Source organism: Epinephelus moara, chromosome 19, assembly GCF_006386435.1.
Source record: "Epinephelus moara isolate mb chromosome 19, YSFRI_EMoa_1.0, whole genome shotgun sequence".
Classification (NCBI taxonomy): Eukaryota; Metazoa; Chordata; class Actinopteri; order Perciformes; family Serranidae; genus Epinephelus; species Epinephelus moara.
This window is the reverse complement of record NC_065524.1, coordinates 18,297,998-18,319,313: the sequence shown is the minus strand read 5'-3', so window position 1 is coordinate 18,319,313 and position 21,316 is coordinate 18,297,998. Positions and strand designations below refer to the sequence as shown.

At 40.0% G+C, this 21,316-nt stretch overlaps 1 protein-coding gene across 6 annotated transcripts in view; it reads left to right on the top strand.

Moving 5' to 3' along the window:
- Positions 1 to 7,438: 7,438 nt before the first annotated feature.
- The window catches only part of LOC126406274 (collagen alpha-1(XIX) chain-like), a 144,808-nt gene continuing 130,930 nt past the window's right edge, over positions 7,439 to 21,316 (top strand). For 5 of the 6 annotated variants that reach the window (XM_050070430.1, XM_050070429.1, XM_050070431.1 and 2 more), the window contains exons 1-4: positions 12,217 to 12,379; positions 15,154 to 15,269; positions 16,363 to 16,437; positions 16,531 to 16,630. In XM_050070430.1, the coding sequence (XP_049926387.1) occupies positions 15,182 to 15,269; positions 16,363 to 16,437; positions 16,531 to 16,630 (263 nt within the window). In that variant the 5' untranslated portion in view covers positions 12,217 to 12,379; positions 15,154 to 15,181. Of the gene's footprint in view, positions 7,497 to 12,216; positions 12,380 to 15,153; positions 15,270 to 16,362; positions 16,438 to 16,530; positions 16,631 to 21,316 lie in introns of those variants that run through there. The other variant, XM_050070428.1, reaches the window with a different exon arrangement.

Below are 21,316 nucleotides of genomic sequence, written 5' to 3'. Positions count from 1 at the left end.
CTATGTCTGACATGTTTGCTTAAATTTCCCCAGGAATATGTAAAACCAATATTTATTTTCGCACCACCCCTCGTGTGTCATATTATGGCAGAGTCGTTCTCAATACAAGTTTCACAATATAACTAAAATCAGAAGTGTCAGATATTTCTGCTGCTGCTTGAGAAGCTTGTTAAGGTCTTTCTTCTTTTATATTCTTCATCTGAATGACTAGAGGGGCCATGGATTCCTAAAAAGCCACTCTGTGTATTTATTTGAAGTGTAAAAATGCATCCACAGCAATACCACTCAATTTGAAAAAGAAAAACGGACTCTTTAGAGATATGAGCTTCTGTTTCATTCAGCAGGGGATCCAAACTTAAGCAGCAATGGGATTATATAAACTTTTCCAGACTCTATGTGAAGTGGAAGAATCAGCTTTTTGTGCATGCAGAGGTTCCACCCATATGCCAGGAACACTCACCGTGTCTTTAAGTTCTTATCCAATTTATCTCGCATGGAGACCCCATGGTATCTAGATATGAAGAATTTGCCAGCTTTTCATTCTAGCACCCCTCTCACAGTTTTGAGCGTGTAGTGTCAGGAGAAGTCTACTCCATTTGTGGAGTATATTGTCCTTTAAATTACATCAGTCTAAGAGTGTGCAGTCATGCTTCACCATGTCTGGAATTATTGAGACAAAATTAAATTATTACTTGAGTAATTACTTTTGCGAGGGGTAGACTATAACAGCCCACGGTGACATTGAGGCTCTAAAGTTTCTGAAAGTGAAAATAATACTTCTCTATATTGTATTGGAGGAAATTAGTCTGTTACTAATTGGAATGAGGAACATTCTTACCAGTTAATTAGTCGGTCACTATTGGTCTGGACACTTTCAAATTCAGCTCACTAAAATCAATAACCATATATCCAGACTTCATTTATGCCCCTGACTTTAACAATTTTAATTAAACTAATGCAATTTGTTCACAACCCATTATTCACTTGCACAGGGAAGGTAGGTCAACTTAATTCATGCAACCTTTCAAAACTGCAAATGCCTTTCTCGTGCAGCTTGGCAACGTGCCCTAATGGAAACCATGTACCGAGGTCTATTACATGGGGCTTGCTGAGGGAAAGGTAGGAAATTGTCACGATTTTTGTCAGTCATGAGAGGATTTGGGGAATAGATGACTTTCAGCTGATTGATGTTTGCGCTTTTTTATCCGTCTTTTAATTTCATAATGATACTAGTCAGCTACAGGGCTTCCTGCAGTGAGCATGTTGCCTCCTCCATGTTTTCTCTGGAGGATGATAGTTCTGTCGCTGCAAAATTACAGCATCACATCCACCTCTCATCCACTCTTCCTCTTTTTTTCCTGACATCCAATCCAGCCTTCTCACCCCAGCTGAAAAGATGCTGCAGAAATACTTCCAAATATATCCAATAGCTGCAGCCCTGAAGCACTTGCTCCTCGATCAAATTTGTCCTTTAATTCTTGAAATGAAAACGCACTGTCAATTTAATTTAATTTAACGTGACCCCCCCCTTCCACTGACTGGGTGAGGAAAAAGCTGGGGCTCACATGACTAAAACAGACAGTGACAGAGTACAGGGATTTTGGTTGGATGTGGGATGGGTGTATGCTGTTGTCAGTGTGATGTGTGATGTGGTGACTCTGGGTCAGGTTCTGAATATATACGATATATTTCTAATATAGCATGACTAAAGCTGCTCTGTAACCTCGACTAAATCATCTTAGTAACTTTCAGTGGCTTCACCTTACTCTGACCTTGACTATTACATTAACTTTGGGTGTGCATCATTTGCAGATTGTGCCGGTGGAAATCAGAGGGAAATTTATGTAAAACGTCACGTGAACGTCACATGAAAGGCAGGCTGCTAAGGAGAACCCAGAATATCCTGTAAAGCAAAAGTAAAAAGTAAAAAAAGTAAAGTAAAAATACTGTAGGTGCAATATAGTGTGTGATAACAGAGGACATCAAAAGTCTCCCAGGGTCAAATATGATACCTTTGATAGAAGCTCAGCAACCAGCTGATTCATCGCCCGACAGAAAATGAATCAGCAAACTATTTTGACAACTGACTCCCAGGGTATTTGGAAACGCAGCTTGGGCAGTGGCCCTTGGCCTCACAGATTCACAATGCACCCTTAGCATCTGCATGACACACCAGATTTTTTTGATCAGTGTAAAAGAATACCCATAATTGGTTTCCGCTGTTAAAATATGACAAGGAGGGATGAGATCTCATCTTCCAAGTAAGTGTCTTTGGTTGATCAAACTAAACGAGGCATCTGATGACATCACTTTGACATCACTGTCTTAACTGGACATTTTTCCACAACATTTTCCAGTATTATATTGAACAAATTATTAATCGACTGACCTATAAAATGATCAGCAGATTGAATAATAATGAGAGTAAGTGTTGGTTGCAGTCTAGTCTCTACAAACATATATCTGCATGTGTTCTGATTCTGAATGCAGAATCTGTAGGCAGTCTGTAGTCTAGTATTGACTGATCATGTTGGAGCGGCAGGTAAACGGTTTGTGAGTAGAGACAGAAAGCACTGGCCAAATGCATCTCTGAACCAAATGGCCAGTCCTCTGATGATTATTTAGAAGTAGCTGCATTCATATCATGGGTGTATAAAGACCACTGGATACAGCATTGAAAGCAGGGTTGTGCTCATTCCTATGAAAGTTGCTCAGTGGTGCATGAAGCCAAAAAAGTTAATTGGCTGGATGATAGGCTCTGCTTCTGCATTGTGTGGCCCACAGAGCAGGCCACTAGACTCTTCTGTTGGCCAAGCCGGCTACTTCCGGTTTAGTGCTCCCCTAACTTAAATCGGGATAAAATGATTCAATTGTGTGGCTGTTCCCTATGGGCTCTTCTAGACTTTCCAATTGTTAATGGGCCGAATAGATCCAATCCAGATAGTTATACAAGTCCTTTCTCTGTTGTTGTGATGCTCAAAAAATCTATCCACTGAGCAGACTTTTCTTTCGCTATTCCAGTCAATGGGAACAACTCTTTTTGAACCCCAGGGCATCATATGACAGATGTAAATACACTGTTTGGCCATTATGAAAATCAGCTTCAAAGCCCAGCGCACTTCCTGGGGGCCTGATGCCTATGCTGTGCTGATTTTGTTTTGGACAGGGGTGCCATCTTGTAAGGAACGTACTGTCTTACCCGTGCCTGCAGTGGTCAGGCAAAGCAATATGGGCAAACTTATCATGATAAAGAACATACATCCATGATTTGTTAGCCCATGGTTGGATTACAGACCCCGAATGTACTATGTTGGGGGTCTTGGCGTGAAGTATCATCACATTCTTGATAGACATTAGCCAGAACTGAAGAGGAGGTCTTGGCCTGGATATCCATTCGCTACACTGTATCTCCAGAAAAATTGGCCGTTGTCCCAAGAGGCTTTATCGGTGTAAGATGATAGTCGATGAGCTCAGAGACTGGTTGCAGTCCCAGTGGCAATGCTGTAATAAGAATAGCACAAAAGTGAAAGAAAGAAAGAAGGAAAGAAAGAAAGAAAGAAAAGAAAAAATCTAACCTATTCGCTGTTCAATAAGGTCCCAAAAGAGGTGTAGTATTTTAATAAACATATTATTTTACAATATATTTGATGGCTTATGTATGTATGACTTAAGTATATTAAAAGACAGGAATTGCATTAGAAGTCTCTTTAACTTCGAACTGACTTTGGATGAGTTTGATTTAACACATTCATTTAAATACTCATGCCTGCACTTGTGCCCCATGTCCTTAACATATTCCAAACCACTGAATGTTTGACTTGATATCAAAGAGAACCAGTTTCACACAGCTATCCCAGTGAGGTTGCCACCGACTGATTTTCTTTCATTAAATTTCAATAGGTGGGTCAATTATATGATCATATTTCAAGAATATCCGCTGCAGGCCAAACTGATATGTTATTGTATCTTTTTAATTCTTCTTCTTTTATTGCCTACATACTGGAAGCTTTCATGCCCAGGTGAGCTCTCAGAAATGATGAATGGAACTCCTTAATGGCTTTTGTGATTTTTATGAGCACATGAAAGGTACACATCAATGGTTATGTCTGCATACAGATTAGTGACATGCAGTGTGCTGTCTTTGTCTAGTACTTTGCCATATGTCAATTTAGTAAATGATAAAACGGTTAAAAACGGGCAGGTGTTTTGCCTCTAAAACCCTTCAACAATAGGGACTTAACTGGCGTAATGAAGAATCAGAATACAGCGATTAGTGTGTTTGTATTCAAGGCAAACAACCGCTTGCCCAAAGCGAGTAGTGTTTGCTGAGGTTACGTATGTACATATCCAGTGCAAATATGATGCTACACACATGCAGGAGCACAAACACCCAAAGAGGAGAGTGCTGTATTTGTTTAACATTTTCATAATGAGTTTCAGTTCACTTATCTGCAATAAGGGAAGCAGATATGTATTCAATTAGCTGTGTTGTTTAGTTTAAAGAACATGTTTTCTCTCATTGTGTGTATATGAGTTAATGTGTGCATGTGTGTGAGAGAGGGAGCATTTGATATGATCAGTGCTGTTTGTTAATATAGCCTCACATATTTAATGTTCACTTTCAGATGAATAATGAAATACCACAAACACCTTTATTAAAGACAGAAAGATACAAAGAAGAACAAAGATACGGTGTCATCTTGAGCACTTCAGCGTTGTGACTTTGTGAATTCATCACATTATTTTCATTTTGATTCAAAACTGTGAAAACCATGCATCATAAGCAGATTACATCGGACACACTAAAACTCGGGGAGTTGAAACTCTGCCTTATCCTGCAGTTACTGTATCAACGAGAAACCATTTTGTTTGGATGCTATGTCCAGGTTATGAATACCATCACTGAGAGCAGTTCCAGTTGGATCAATATACTGTAAATGTGTCCCATATATCAAAACATCACCTTCATAACATCTGAAAAGCAACTCAGAAAAACGCCCAAATGTCCTACTATGCCAGCTGTGGCCAGGAAAAAAGGCAACAAACGCATTTATATAGGCACATATTTTATTTATGCACGTTGCTATTGGAAATACAGTGAGATGATACAGCTAAAGACGAGGCAGATGGGAGGATGTTAAGAATCACATACTGTGTAATGGATGATCTCACCTACATGGAGTGTGCTGTGTATATTATCCGCAGGGAAATCTGACAAAGAAAAAAGCAATCTGAGCTGTAAGATAACATATAACGTTATTGAGACTATACTGTAGCCTAATGGTGTGGTGGTAAACCCATAAAAGTTGGGAACATGTTTGTGTGCATGACACAAAATAAGAAATCAATCAATACTGACAATACAGTCATAAAGGCACCCTAAACAGAGTATTACACAGAAAGGAGATTTACTGATCCTGGTTCAGCGTGAATTGACTATTTATGTATGCATCCAAAAGCCACTAGAGGCCAGACAAGCTAAGAATGCAAAAGTGGGTGAAATAGTGAGTTTGCGTCCAAAAATTTGATTTTTGTCCTGAAAATATATCTCAATAGATAGGATATGTGTACTCCTATAACGAAGTCAATGCGGAAGTAGCGTTCAGAGGTGAGCATGAAGCTGCTATAATTAGCGTGTTGAATGTACTGTTTGATTGATTGGAGATACATTTAAACTGGTATTTAACATTAGCTTAGCTAGCTATGTCGTAACATAAAGATATGTGTCAGAGAGTCAAGATAAAGTGTTTGAAAACGTTACAATTCGCGTTAGTTAAGCAACAGCAACAGAGTTAGCAATTAGCTAGCATTAGCCGTTAGCTAACTCGTAGCTTTATGCTAACTTCCGGTTAGCAGACCTGAGTAGTCAAGGGTGTGAGCCATATTGTGTCTAGAGTGGCTAGTAACATTAATATTAAAGCAAGCAAGATTAAAATGCACAAAATATAGATATGTTTTTAAATTGTGACTCGTTTTTTTTTTTTTACAGACAAATGTAGTAAATAATGGTAAAAAGATGGTAAAAAGCCAAGTGACCATCTTGCTTATAACAAATCACCAAAGTCAAGTGTTATTGTCAGTTATCTGTTTGCATGTTATTGCCATTGCTTAACACTTTTAATGTCAAACATACTGATAATTTTCTTGTACAGTAGCCTACACTGTGATCCAGCCAAGACTCCCAGCTGCCATTTTCATTTGTTTATCAGCATTATTTTTGTTTGTGCAACAGCTGCAGCCCAGCTGGATAGAAGAGTTTTCAGTGAAACCTCAAATGCCTTCATAACACTGGAAAGTGTTGTCAAAGGGTAATGTGGTATTTAAAATTTTGACTTTATTTTTTAGGAAAATAATTGCTAAGTCAAATGAGATCACCAGTGTTACAGTCTCAAAAGGAAAACAATAAGGGCACAAACTGCAGCTAACCGTATGTTGGTGAAGCGCTTCTTCTGAATAAAACATGAGGTGCTTTAAGTGCACAGGCAGGCCACAAGTGCACACAAAATCACAAGGGTAAAAAAATCTCTAAAAGGGCAATTTCTGGCATTATGTCTTGGAATATTTTTCGAGTCTTGTCGGGAGGGCGCCAAACATGTAAATGTAATGTCTTGGGGTCAAAAACAGCATGACCATCTGTTGCTTGCCACATCCCCCTGTCTTCCTTGTTATCCTGCTTTTCACTGATGTGTGAACAGTCTATTAAAGCTAAAATGCCATGAAAATAGTATTTCAAAGGCCAGTTCCAGAAATGCTGGGGTGTAGCGGCGTACATTTAGAGAATATTTCTGCAAATCTGCTTTCAAAAACAAATTTGTAATAAGTTTTAAACTGAATTTCTGACCTCTGGCAGGTGATTTAGCTTATATTTCTGCAGCATCTACGACACAAGAATGTCAAAACCTTATAATGAAAATGTATTTTTTAGGATTATGATGAACCCAAACATAAATAGTGTTATACAATGTGAAAGAATTATGGGACTTGTCCATAAAACAGTGTTAAAATTCAAAGAAATGTCTTACAGTTGCTTTCGTTGTCCAAAAACACTTAAACCCCAAAGTATTCAATTTTTAATGACGTGAAATGGAAAAAGGTATCTGAAGAAGCTGCTGAGATTTCTCTCTCCAGCTCAACACAGTTGAAGCAAGGTGAAAGAAATTTAATTTGAGCTTTTCACACCATTAAAAAAAAGTCAACAGCAATGTGTCTTTGTGAAACAATGTCCTGTTTACTCTGGATAAACCACAGACCTCACTGAACTGTTTTTATTAGAACTGCCAAAGTAATACCCTGAAAACTTTTGACAGCATGTGATTTAGTGATGTGATTTAGTGAGGATTTTAAGGATGGTACAAGCGGAGCACCAACCCTGAAATTCAAGCTAACAAATTACAGAATTTCACCCTTTTTCACACAGGTTTGGCACACGACACCCACACACTCTGTCTTTGCCCAGGGAGCAGCGACCAAGCAACAGCATGGCCTTTCACAACACTGTGAGTAGAGAACAATGTTCCAAATGAAGAAAGTTAAGCAGAATATGTTGGACTTTGGTCGAAAATTATTGATCTCATTCTCATAATTGAAAGGTATGTAATGTCTGGTCCGGCAATTAACAAACCACAGTCATGACTCCAGGCATCACTTCAATAGCAGCTTATTCTGTATTAGTTGTTAGTAACTTTGTGTATTTGTTTTATTGTGATATTTAGTAGGAAAACAATCTTTTGAAATTAAGACTTATTCATAAACATAACTGTGGTGCTGTAAAAAGTGTGTGAGAGTCAGGCAAGGTTAAGCATTTACATTAAGTTACAATTAATGCCCCCATTTTGTATAAACGACTTTTGTTCTAAGTGATGTTCATTCCTGTGTGACTGCTTCCAGGGAATATTTCTCAAACAACAACAATCATCTCCAGGGTATTTTAGAGCCTGCTGACAGCTTTGGAGACCTTGGAAGTTTATAAGATGTCACTCCAGTGAGGTGTGCTTGGAACATTTACCTTGATGCAGCACTTGGTGGGTGGCATTTGTCACCTGTTTTTCTCCAACACACTCTATCTATTAAGTGACAGCAAAGGCACATAAGTTTGGGTGATGCACTGACCGTGATGTCAGGCTGGAGATGATGCAGTCCCCAAATACCACTCCATGTTTGCGATAGAGGAACATTTGCTCTGTCAGTCTTATATCTAAATTATATGACTTTCTTAACACAAAAAGCTGTCGTTTGAACTCACTAATTGAAATTTTGCTTCTGTCAAGTTGCACAATGGACCAGTTAGTGACAGATGCATTTTGGATATAAGAAGAATTTATGTAATGGTTGAAAACGGCCCTGTTGCCAGAAGAAAATCTTGGCATTGTACGTTTTTAGCACTTTTCATACGTATCATATAAACGTTTCTAAAGGGACATATGAGCTTTTGTCATCGGGAGGTGGAGGGGATGATGGGGTGGCGTGTCACCAAGACTCCTATCAAGCTGCAGACCACTGTTCAAGACCACCACACAAAAAAACTGGTTGCGATTTGGCGAGTCATTGCTGTGATCCCCGTGGCTTTTTCAGGCACCAAATGTGGGTGTTTTGTAGCAACCTGCTGTTGTGTTTTCAGCTGCTTTTAGGCACCAAACTTGGATGTTCTGCAATGACCTGTTGCTATTTTTCCAGTGGGGATAGCGCCACGAGAATCCTTATTCTTTTTATCAAGACGTTGCTGCGTTGTTTGCCGGAATAGCGGCGCAAAAGTGTTTGTTTTCTAGCGAGACATTGCTGCTTTTCTAGTGGGGATGATGCCCCCAAAACCAGGTATCTTAAGCTTTAAATGAACCACAAGTTTACCACAGTGTTGTTGAAATTAATAGTTTCAACATATCTGCTACATAATAATGTGCAAACGTAATCTATCAGTGGTATTTAGAAACCTACTATGCCAAGATTTATTCTGACAAATGGGTTGTTGACAATATTAAAAAACAGACCTTAAACACCCATGTCTGACTAATGTAAACTCTTTTAAGGGCACATGTGAACTTGCTGTGAAAATGGTACACGATATAGCTTGCTAGGGCATCAAGGCACCATACCATTTTCATTATTTCACCATGCCCCCAATCTTCTCCTAATCTTAAAGGGTCAGTTCACCTAAATCACAAAACAACCCATTTTCCACAGTTTTATGGAGTTATCCACTGCTGAGAATTCTGCTGCCACCCCAATACAAGAAAGATGAAGAAAATTTCATCTCATGGAAAACTTTCTTTCTTCTCAGTGCTACCAAATCACAGACCTTATAGTGAACCGTTTTTATTTCAAGTATTCTCTGTGGAAGACATACAGTAGTTCCACTAAGTGTAGTAGTTGCTGAATAGACGGAATTCCCTCCTTGCATGTCAGCTTAATAAATATTTAACATAAAAGAATCTGATTGCAGATGGCAAGGATGTCCTTTTTGTTGAATGGAGAACTGTCACCCTAAATGCTGCACAACCTTGTTATCAATCCATTGTTTGTCGGGAAAAGGCTCAAATGAACTGCTAGTGAAAGGAGAGCCAATACTGTGGGCATGAATCTCCCAGTCTCGGTCCAGAGAGCAGCGGGGCTGATACAGATCCTGGGACTGGGTAAAAATAAATACATCAGCTAGTGCTTGGTTTACGTCACAGAGCAAAATTGCAGTAACATAAAGTACAGTGAGGATGGCTAGACACACAGCAACTAATCCGCTGCTAACCATTCAAGTAATTCAATCCTTGCTCAGAACAAAAAAATCAAAGAATTACAGACAGGAATAATGCGGTGCTTATGTTTAATGTTCAGCAAAGAAATGTAGCCATCTGCTTCACTGCAGTCTTCAGTTGTTCTTTAAACCATTTACTCGTTTTTTTCTTTCATCACACAGACTGAAAAGTATTTCTGTGTGTGTGTTCCTGTGGTGAAGGGGAGGGTGCATAGAAATCATCTGTCTAAACAGTTATGTGTGTGGAGTCTGAACACCTGTTTTCTGTGGACCGGGTGGGTTGAACTGTTGGTGTGCTGTTTCAACAAAAACTTCAGGGGACAAAGTACCTGTGCTGTAACCTTCATTTAGTTTAAAAACACAGTAATACAATATGGATGTGGCATACAGAGACATTTTCAACATGAGCAGACCCTCAGTGTGTTTTGGATAATGGAGGAATTAACAGGCTACAGATACAATGCTGATAAGGCTGCTAAACCTGTATGATAAAGTATAGTGAATGTTAAAGGGTAACTTTGGTATTTTTCAACCTAGACCATATTTTTCTAAGTTTTCGTGTCTAAATGACTAATGGAAGTATTTTTTAAAAGTGGTCCAGTATTGAGTTAGACTGCGGCAGGCAGACTGCGGCAGCTGCAATACAGGCAACAATGTAACCTCTCACAGCATTTGCGCACCGTCAATTTGCGTCCATTTAAAGTGCTTGTTTTTGTCACTGACAGGCTCAAATTGTCATTGCGCACCATTCTTCCTCTTGGGTTGAAGCTCAAAACTGGGGCAGCTGCGCTGTCTTGCGGCGACAGTCTACACTGCACTCTTTTGTTTTCTCTCTTTTGAAATACTCGCTTATCAATTAATCGATAATTGATCGTTAATTTTTTTGATGATCGAATAATGAATTTTGATCGTTCCCATCCCTACTTTCCACATCTGCATATGACATTCAGGGTAGCCTGGGTGCATCTGTTAACGTTCTGCGACACCATGTCGACTTCAGCCTGTAACATGCATTGTGTCTTTTCAAAATACACTTCTGTTTTCACAGGAAATGTACAGTTTACATACAGTCTCTTTCAGAATAAACGTACTACGTCGGTACAACACTGCTAATTAAATTGGTGATTGCTGGACCCAACCACCACCCCTACCACCCAACCTACTCGGACTTTTCACCCCCTAAACTTCTGTTGTTGTCTGGCAACATTTCCCCCGGACACCATTAGGCACCATTACACACTGATGGTGCCTGGCCACATATCATGCTGACATGAAATGACTGCGTTTTTTTGTTGGTATCTGATGCGGAAGTCACTGCCCAAGCACCAGTATTCACTGACCTCAGAATGAAAACGTGCTGCCAAATTGCCAATCGTTAAACCCACCAGACTCCATTTAAATAAACAGTAATTTTATCAGTGTGAAAGGCACTTAATTCAAAGTCAGCAGAAACCAAATAAAACTCACAAAAGCTGTCTTGGCCCATCTTTTCACTTTTCCAATAGTCACCAACACTGGTTTGGTCAAAATAAACCCTTAATTCACCCAGTTAGATGTGAAAATATGCTGGCTCTGTGCACTCTAAAATCACCGTTTATTCATATGGAGTCTGGTGGGCTCTGTTTCTGGTTAAATCAAAAGGATCTTATTCTTGAACAAAATAATTTATCTCTTTTGGACGCAAACTCACTGTTTCCATTATGTTGTCAGACACTTAGAATAACAATCCGAGCCTGTCAGTTGCAAAAACAAGCACTTTAAGTGGACTTATATTGAGGGTGCACAAATGCCCCAAGTAGTTACATTGCAGCCTGTCTCGCAGCTGCCAGCTGCAGCAGATTTGCTTAATACTGGACCCATTTAAAAAAATGTTGTTCCCATTAGTCACTTAGACAGAAAAACATGGGTTAATGGAGTCCAGGTTGAAAAATGCAGAAGTTACCCTTTAAAGTTGTTGCCTTCCTCACAGTATTGCGACATGGCATTCTGACTAAAATAGTATGTGTATGGAGTTTGTTGCTGTAGGCCTGCCTTTACAGCTGAGAGCTGTCACTTGATTATGTCGGATTATCTACAGCGTATTCTGCTCTTTATACATGTCTGATATCTATGCCGTGGGGTATTAGGTGACGCACACACAGGTAGGGTTTTGTTTTGTATCAAGATGAATTATGTTAAGACTTTTTGTTTTGTTCTGATATTTACTGTTAAGCTTGACTTACTGCACACGAAGTCACCTTAAAGGCAAAGCAAATCCAAATGAATCAGGCCCTCTATTCAGAGAATTTGATAAGATGATAATACATCAAACGGTGTTTAATTCCCGCACCTGGCTCAGTTTGTGTGAACTCCCGCTGGGCATTCACCCCCCCCCCCCCCCCCCCCTAATATGAAAGCTTTCAGCGTGTGTTCCTCTTGTTTGCTGAAGTCTCTGTCAGTGCATTTCAGTAATAATGACAGAGTGGGAGGGCCACTCGGTGCAACTAATAAGGACCGCGATCTAGTAGGCGATCCCACTGTGACTTTTATTTCCAAGTCCTGGAATCCGGAATCAGACTGATCGTAATCACACATGGATTATACTCTTTTCGCCGCTTTTGATTTGTTTCTGCCTTAGAGGGAACTTTCTCACCAGCTGTAAGTACTCAGAGAGCAAAATTAATTTCACAGTCAATTCCAAAATCGGCTTAATGTAAATATCAGCGTGGTAACCTATTGGAAACCCCTTCATAACGGACTCCTTTTCTATAATGTCGCTCGGGATTTAAGTGTTTAATTTTTCCCCGCATGGCTTTCTAACTTGTGTGTGCACTGTTAACCGGGACACATGCTTTATGAACAGGTTATATGTCTGATTTATGAACGCTCTGCAGCAGTAAGCATGCACCGTATATTGCATCACTTGTTAACAGCAAAGTGCGAAATGTTCGGGACAGTGGGAGAATATCAAAAGCTCCATGGGGTAATTATTAAAAAATATAAACAGCCAATCAGCGGTCGCGCGGAGAAACACGCTTGTTTGAATATTGCCAAGTGTTGGAGTGAAGTTATGTGAATGAATGATGGAGAGTAACTTTACTGTCGCTCAAACTGTGATATATATGTGTGAGTGTAGCCCACAAAAACAAATGCACTGTCAATTTAGGTTTGAAATCCATGCAGGTTTACAACAGATGGTGCAGCAGCGTTGCTGGTGTAACAACGTGTGGTCTTAAAGTACCAATCTAACTCCCACAGGATCCTCAATAATAAAAATCAGTCATGTAAAGCTGTGGAGTGACTGTGACTGCAGGCTTTAGAGCTGCTAGTGTGTATTGCATGCATTTGCAGAAATGAGGGGGAATAACATTACGCCTTCACACAGACATGGAATGTGATACCTCTGTAGTGCTACTTGTCTACGGCCCATGCATGGTTGTAGTTGTAAGTGTCACGGTCACTTCATCTCCAAGCGCCATGATACTGTAAGGCCTGCATGCAAAAAACTTTATGATCCAGTGGGAGAAGGCGCAAGTGCTTGCAGCGTGGATGGGAATTAATCATTTGGGGGGGGGGGGAGATTAATTTGGATAAGACAGCAGGCAGTTAAAGAGGGAGAGTATCATGAAAAATAATGTTGGTCACACTTTGCGAGACTGTGCATATAAATTAAGTTAATGTGTGTAGTGGCTGCGTTCTGGTCCGTGGAGGTCAAGTTCAGTACTCAGCTCTGTCTTCAGTCATTTCTTCCCCTAAGTGGAAATAGATAAATGTGCACCAGGAAGGAAGGATTATGGTCTTTGTAACGGGATTACAGCTGTGTTGTCACAAAACTACATTTCCAGGTGCTGAAAAAAAGTGATTATGAGTTATAATTTGCCACTTCATTTTCTGTGGGTTTGGCGAACAGATGTGACCCGTTCTGTTGTTCATAAGAGAGTAATCACAAACCCAGATGGATTTTGCATTTATTCAGTGTCACGCTTAGATAAACCTGTCTGTGGGCTTCTTGTGAGTTTCTTCTTTCTTTTTGAGGTCCTTGAAAGTCCTTGGGAAACAAAAACAAATGCTTGAAATGATATTGTGCTTCTTGTGTTCAGTCATCCTCACTATTCTGGCAGTGCACCAGTTTTGCAGGCAAAGCAAAGAAGTTACCTAAAGTGTTTCGTTTGAGTTTGAATAGTCCACTAAAATTGATTGACTTTACTTTGGATCTGACTCGTACCATCCAGGATGACTGTACTCTAAAAAAGTCCTTGCCTTCTTTGCAATGGCATGAGAGTAATGCAGGAGATTTGGTTTGGCATTAAAGTCAAATGGCTCAAGAGACCCACTTGTAACTGGAGGTTTCCCTGTTTGATCCGTGCATGCGACATCCTTGAGCGAGACACTGCTGACAGCTTCCAGATCAAAACACAACAGAGTGTTAATAGAGTACTATGGAAACAAAGATCAAAGCTTTGGCATTGTGTCTAAAACCAGACAGAACAATATACGAGGAGCCAACAATCATGTATCTTCTCATACATCACTTTGTGGCACAGACTGTAAACTTAATTTGGAACATAGATGTATTCAGACAAAGTAAAATAATGATAAAAACTTCAGCATCTCTTGGGTAATATATCTCCCTGTTTCACTGTCTTCATCTCGTCGTAGTTTGTATTTTGCATCGGCACAGTTCCACAGCTAATCTGTGGTGATGACACACTGACCTAATGAATTACACACTGTCTATGCAGAACAAGAGCAAACTTGGCTTGCTAGTTAACAACTGAAACCTCAACATAAACATAGCTTAGTGTGTAATGATTTAGCTGCACTATGGGCATCTCCATTCATCACTGTATGGCAGGTGTTCATGAAAACTAATGAATGAAGGACTCAGAAGTGCATTCTCCAGATTGAGTGGCTTTATATAAACACACAAAGAGGCTTTAGGGACGCACAAGTGTGCCTGAGAGTGAGGGTTTAAATAGGAGGCGTGATTTACAGTTGAAATTGAATTTCACAGTAATAAAACTTGCACGTAATCTTATTTTGTGGATGTTGTTTTAAAAATGAAAAGCCCTGATTTGAGGGGAACTAATAGAACACTGTGAAATATGCAGAGTGATATAAAGGAGGGAAATCTGAAGTTTTATCTGTCGCTGTTTGACTCGTGATCGGACAGACACCAGACTGTCCCAGTGGAGGGCTAGGTGAAAGTTTCTGTTGAATAGCAAGTTTATAATGAAGGTCATTAGAGCCACATTGTTTGCTTGTGCCTGCTGCCGTGTTCTGTTTGTTAGTTCTGCCTTTGTTGTTACTTGCATGCAGTAGAACATATTTAAGATAAGCATAAGGCAAACGTTTCATCCATTATTTCATTTTTGCATTAATATTGAATTAAACAGTATTGTGAAATAAAGACTGTTTCTGTTTGCATCCAGGTTGGGACTGCCTTCTAGTGTCAGAGCCATGATTTGCTTGTTAAGATGGACTGCTTTCCTTTTGACTGTAAATTTCATTCCTTGCACCGTTGGAATGGCAGTGAATGAACGGACAGGTATGTATCTTTGTTGCCCTCAACTTGTTTTAACAGTTTTGAAAAAGATGTATATTTTAGCACAAGAGTAGCAGTTGAGGTGTTTCTCTTAAAAGTCTTTTAAATGTCCCGGAGTCAACATAAAGCAGACAAGTTATCTATAAAATGAATTATCTCTCATTAATGTCAAGGTAAAAAAACAGATATAGATATAGAGCGACAAGCAACATGCATTAAACACACGACACTTTAGCACTCAGCACTTTTTCTTGCACTTTAGACGTCTCTGTATGTTTCTGTGTTGTGATTGTTAAATGTAGTCCATGTCTGTTTTATGTGATAGAACTGTCATTGTGATGATGTGTCCCTGTGATGATGTTTTTATCTTGTCCTGTGAAGCAATGAAATGTAGCACTGTGCCCAAGATGAATTTCCCTTAGGGGACAATAAAGTTTACCTTACCTTACCTTACCTCACCTTACATATGACAGGCAGATGATTAAAAGGCATTTGTTCTTTAGATAACTGTGCATTAAAACTTTTAATTACATCCCTTAGACTTAAATCCAAGTGCAGAAGGTAACACATACTTTATGTTCCACAAAGGGCGTTCAGAATGTTGAACAAAGCATTCAAGGTTCATGATTTATTTTCAGTGGCACCCTTTGTAATGCCATTATTTGGGGAATCCAATTTATATGTTTGAAAAAGACCCAGAGTGTGACAGCTCGAACCCAAACTTTATACTTGTAAAAATGTTACGAGACTATCAGTATTCATAAAGTCAGTCTCCATTTAATTTGTGTGAAGGCAGATATAGGCTTGCTTCTAAATTACATCTCAGAGCCTTGTCTCTGTTGGTTATTTTTTTTTTTTAAACTTTAAACTAGTTTTAAAGATTAATGGGAAGAAAAACACTGTGAATTGGTTTTCTGCTCTGATGTTGATTTCTGCTGAAGAAGTTTTGATTTTCAAATGAAAGGAAATGCACTATGGAAATGAATTCATGATTCAATTTATCGTCTTCTGTTCTTTGATACTTATCAAAACGGGTTCTTACTATAAATGAATATCTATATTTGGCACAACCAACTTCTTTGCGGCTTTCCTCTAGATGGCTCATGTCCCCCTCTGAGTGTAGAGGAGCACAAGTTTTCTGATGTCTTAGATCGTCCCCTGGACATCACAGGTATGTTCTGAATTGTTCCAAACAATCGCTTTGTAAAGAAGTCAACACTGGCTTGTTGGTAAATCTAGTGACCTGCTCTAAACCTGTCCACAGGATTCGATCTCACAGAAAAGTTTCTTCTCCGAAAGGGAACAATCACAGAAGACCTGCCGTCGTTTCGTTTAGGAAGCAGCCCGCTCATTAAGCCAACAGAGTGAGTAATATGCTCATGTGTGTTTATTTTCTGCTTCATTTGGGTTCAGATGTCAGACTCTGGTTCCTTCTAACATTTGAGGATAACTCAGACAGACAGCCTGCATGTCAGCCATGACCCAGTAAATAATCCCCCTACATGCTGCTTCATTTCTACCCCTGTCATGCTCTTGCTATGGAGCTGTAGCATGATGCAAGCATGCTATAAGATGCAGCCGCTCATGTGTGGCCGAGGCTATGAGCCGTATTAAACTGCAGTATTCATTTGGATCAACACCTAGGCTATTACTATTTTGCTCCCTCATGTATGGGTTCTGAAATGGAGGTTATGTCGCACAATTCCAATACTGCAAGATCACATGATGCTGTAAAAATAGCTGAAATATTATTGCTATTATAGATCTCTGCTGTCCAGACCATGATGACGAGTTGAGCTTACTTTCCTTCTGATATTCTCAGAAAAAAAACCAGTGTAGCCATAACTGGATTCCATGAAAGGGCTGGCTTGAGGCAACCCAGATATACCCTGCTCAGAGCAATAGTTCCATTTGCCTCGGCTAATAAGGGCAAGCTGTGAGGTGAGCTGTTAGACAGGGAATAATTTGAACAGAATTAATATATATTGCGTTTATTCTAGAAATCTCCTAAGGGCAAAAAGTGGGACATAAAGGAATGAAAAAAATGTCAGAGCACGTATAATAAGACAGGAATATTAAAATAACTACATAAATGACACACTGAGGTGCCATTTACTGAAGACCTTTATTCCCCCGGTCAACTGGTGGGACCGCTCTGTGACTTCACCTCAATGCTAATGTGATGATATAGTGGGAATTTAAATTTGATATAATATTTATAATGGCATATTACACTTTAACATTTTGTACCAATGGTTGTCGTGGTGAATTTGAACCTATAACGGTGCCAAAGTTGGCTTTAGAGTTGTCTTAAAAAAATGTATTTTGAGACCTTTATTGTTTTTCGCCCTCAGGTTGTAACAGTGAAAGAGAACACTTTGTCATTCTTCCGGGAGGGGAGGATATTTTTAGCATTTTTACATGACATGCAACTGTAAACATTTACTGCCACTCTCGCTCTGGCTAGGTGAAAGAATCTTAGCGCCAGGTGATTTGTGATCTCCTTCCCCGTTCAGCCAGCCAGCCGAAAATACATTTACTTCAGCCCTTCCCTCAGTCTGGGCCCGTAGTGCAAGAAGATGCTGGTTCTCAATGACACTGCTGACAGTGTCATTGGTTATAGTGGCGAGACTGCGATCCCTCTCATATCCAATTATCTAAGTACTTTGACAGGTGATACTGCATGTCAGCTGAGGGAGGAAAGCGAGGGCAATTGCACGGAGCAGGAGGCCCCTCTGCCCCTGCCACAGCCACTAAAACATTGCTCACTTTGCTTGCAGGATATGCAGCAGTAGATGCTCCGCTCCAGATCTGGCTAATGTTCTGCCAGCTCTTTGGCACAGTGCATGTTATGGTGCATAGATCAGAGCTGACACACTCAAGGAACATTTGTGTGAGGAGACAAATTGCCCTACAAAATGTAACATGTATTCAAAACGTGCTCACACAGTGCTGCAGTCGCTGTCTGTCTTTGGAGTACTGTGCTTTTCTTTCTTTAACTGTTCAGCGAGGAAAGATCAATGAGTGGTTTTTGCTATTTGCAATAAGGTACTGAGCAGTCTTATCTGACTACAGTTTTTATGACTGACATTATAATCCTTGTTTTGCAAAACAAAACATACCATACTGAATAGGTAGGATGGGCACTCATCTTTATCCATATTAGGCTTCTTTGTGCTTTTTTGTTAGCTGTACCTGGAAAATTCCCAGGCCTGGTTACTCTGCTCTAGTCTTAAAGTTTAAGACAAATAAGACTGTCAGTAATAACAGTTTTCTCTTTAACATAATAGTCATTCCTCATTTTGCAATTGGAAAGGAGTTATAACTTCCTTTGAGTGTGACCACAGTGACTCATTATATGGTTTGTGTATCATCAAAGCAGCCAACAACAAGCAAAATGCTAGATGGGATTCAGTAAGCTATTTTCACACTATGTGCTGATGCTGGAGATACCATATATTTGAAGTGTAGGTACAAAGGAGCCACTGAGGCTGAGATATAATGTATCAAATCACCAGGGTTTGTGTTTGTTTATCAATCCGTGGCTTCGGTGGTTTGTGACTGTCAGCTAATTAATCATATGGGTTTACTGCAATCAATACTATAGAGCTGACTCACTCTTTTTAAATCAGAAGCATCTAAATTATTTCTGGAAAATACAGTACTTGTCTTTTTTGATTTTGGTAGCCATAAACAATGGGGTTTTGGCATGCTAGCAGCTTGAAGTGCTTTAATTCACCTGTAATAACTGTCAAATCCACATCCAGGGACTGTACTTTGTGTCTTGAGGTGTGTTCAAGGCAGCGAAGAAAAGGACTCAAATGCAGACAACCAGGCAGATGGGAACACTTCAGTTATTTTATTTGTAAAATGATGATACAAAGGCTTTCAGGCAAAGAAAGCAAGTTCAAACAGAGGTAGCTGAGAATCCCCAGGTTAAAGGGGGAGTAGTTTATTGCTTTAACTTATCATTATGAAGTAAATATTAATGGCACAATGTAATGGCTTTAATGACACCTTCAGTGTTCATATTGGTCCCCCATAAACCTCGCTTTCACTATGCAATTTTGTCTGCCAAAGGTACAACCCCCCCCCCAAAAATGAAGGCTTGATTTACGGCATATATTAAGGAAGCCCATCAACCATTGCGCAGCTAAACCAGGAGGAGAATATGCTTTCGTTTTCCTGGTAGCACATTTATTTCTTTTCCTGGGTTGGCAATGGCATGACCCGCCCTGCTCCGGCTCAGATTTGCAAGTACTTGTGTCCTTCATTGTTTAGATTGATCAGGTTTAGACAAGAGGAGTGAGATTGGTTAGGATAAGAATGTCAGGGTAAGCCAATCAGAGGCAGAGTAAGGCAGAGTAGGGCGGGTCATGCCCTCACCATGTTAGTAAAAATGTATTTGCTTCCTGGTAGCTATCATCAGGGATGTAGGACTTGGGGGGGAAAAACGGGACTAAGTATACAGGTCCCTGGTGTAAGGAGGACCCACAAAGATACTAGAATGTATGGCTGTGGGTATGGAGAGGGGCTCATAGAGAATGCCTAGGCTATTGGTAGCTATCCCCAGTGAGTATTGATGTAAGTTCTTTGCAGAAACAACCAAAGTAATTGTAGAAACTGCTTGTGCCTGTTGCATCGCCAGCAATAGCACCACACTCGGGGGTTGAAAAGTTGTCTGTTTCCACTTCAGCAGGAACGTGGCAAGTAGGGCACAGAGTCAGGTGCAGGATGAAAGGCTGGACAGCAAAGGCATAGAGGAGTCAGATGACTGGGACTTATGGGAAAGTCTGAGGTCATCTGATGGGTGGATGGAGGATGGCAGGTCTGGAAAGTAATGCATGAGTCAGGAGGAAGTGAGGAGAGGTTGGAGGCAGGGACAGAGGGGCAACTGAGACAGCTGCTCTGACAACTTGTTTTATAGTCGTAGCAGCAGTTTTATTCTAACAGTGATTTTCTGTCAATGAAGAATTGCACATTTTGCTGAAACAATTCCATGTTGATCAGAGGTAACAAATGACTCGTCATGTAGTCATGGTGGCAGATCACACATTTTTGATAATGTTTGTGTTATTGGTGGCTCGGTGCTATCCCAGTGTTGTCTCTCCATTATGTATGTGTGCAGGGTAACACTTATTTACACAGGAATGATGATAACGGCAGTCTCACACATCTCAGCTTCACATTAACCGCACCGGTAAGATCCTTCTTCCAGATCACAGGCGTGCATTTGATTTGGCTTGATCAGTAGCAGTCTTCTATCATGCTGGCAAGCACAGCATTTCTTCGTTTAAACAGGAAAGTGGAGTCACGCTGAGAGGAAGTTATAGTCCTCGCTAGCATGAATGATGCATTTAGCGTATAAACTGACATGGTTGAGCTCACTTTGATCTGTTGGAAGATTGAGTTGCAGTGATAGGGATGTGAGCCAAGTGGGCTAACATTTGAGGTTTGATTGTTTCAGCTGCAGCAATCGGACTCCCTCGGACTCATTTAAAGAATCCTCCTCCAGGATAGGATTTCTCACAAGCCAGGACACTAAAGCCGCTTCCGGGAGATTTTCTACCAGACCGGTAGTGTTGCTGTGACATTCTGTCAAACCATTGTGCCTGATTATACAAGGAGTGGTGTCAGCCAAGCAAAATGCATAGTCAAAGACATTTTCCAAGAGTGGTGATAGTTTCCAGAAAGCACATGGTTATTGCTTATAAAAACAGAATTAGGTCTGATTGTGATGCTTGTGGAAGCCAGGGCGGTACTCTGTGATCTTTTGTGCTTCTTCTGATTATTGCTATGGATGTCACTACTTTACAATATGCAGTACTCATGCATAACTAGCTTTAGTGTAAAAGACAGTCAAGATGACTTGTATTGGAACAAAACATTGTTAATGAATGTATTCCAGGACGCAGTTAAGTTTTCTCCCAAAATTTGCCAATGCAATTAGATATATAAGGAACTTTTAAGAGACAAAATCACACATAGTGTAGTATACTTTAAAAGTTGTGTTAGCATCGTAGCATGAGAGCATGAAAAAATGACTGTAG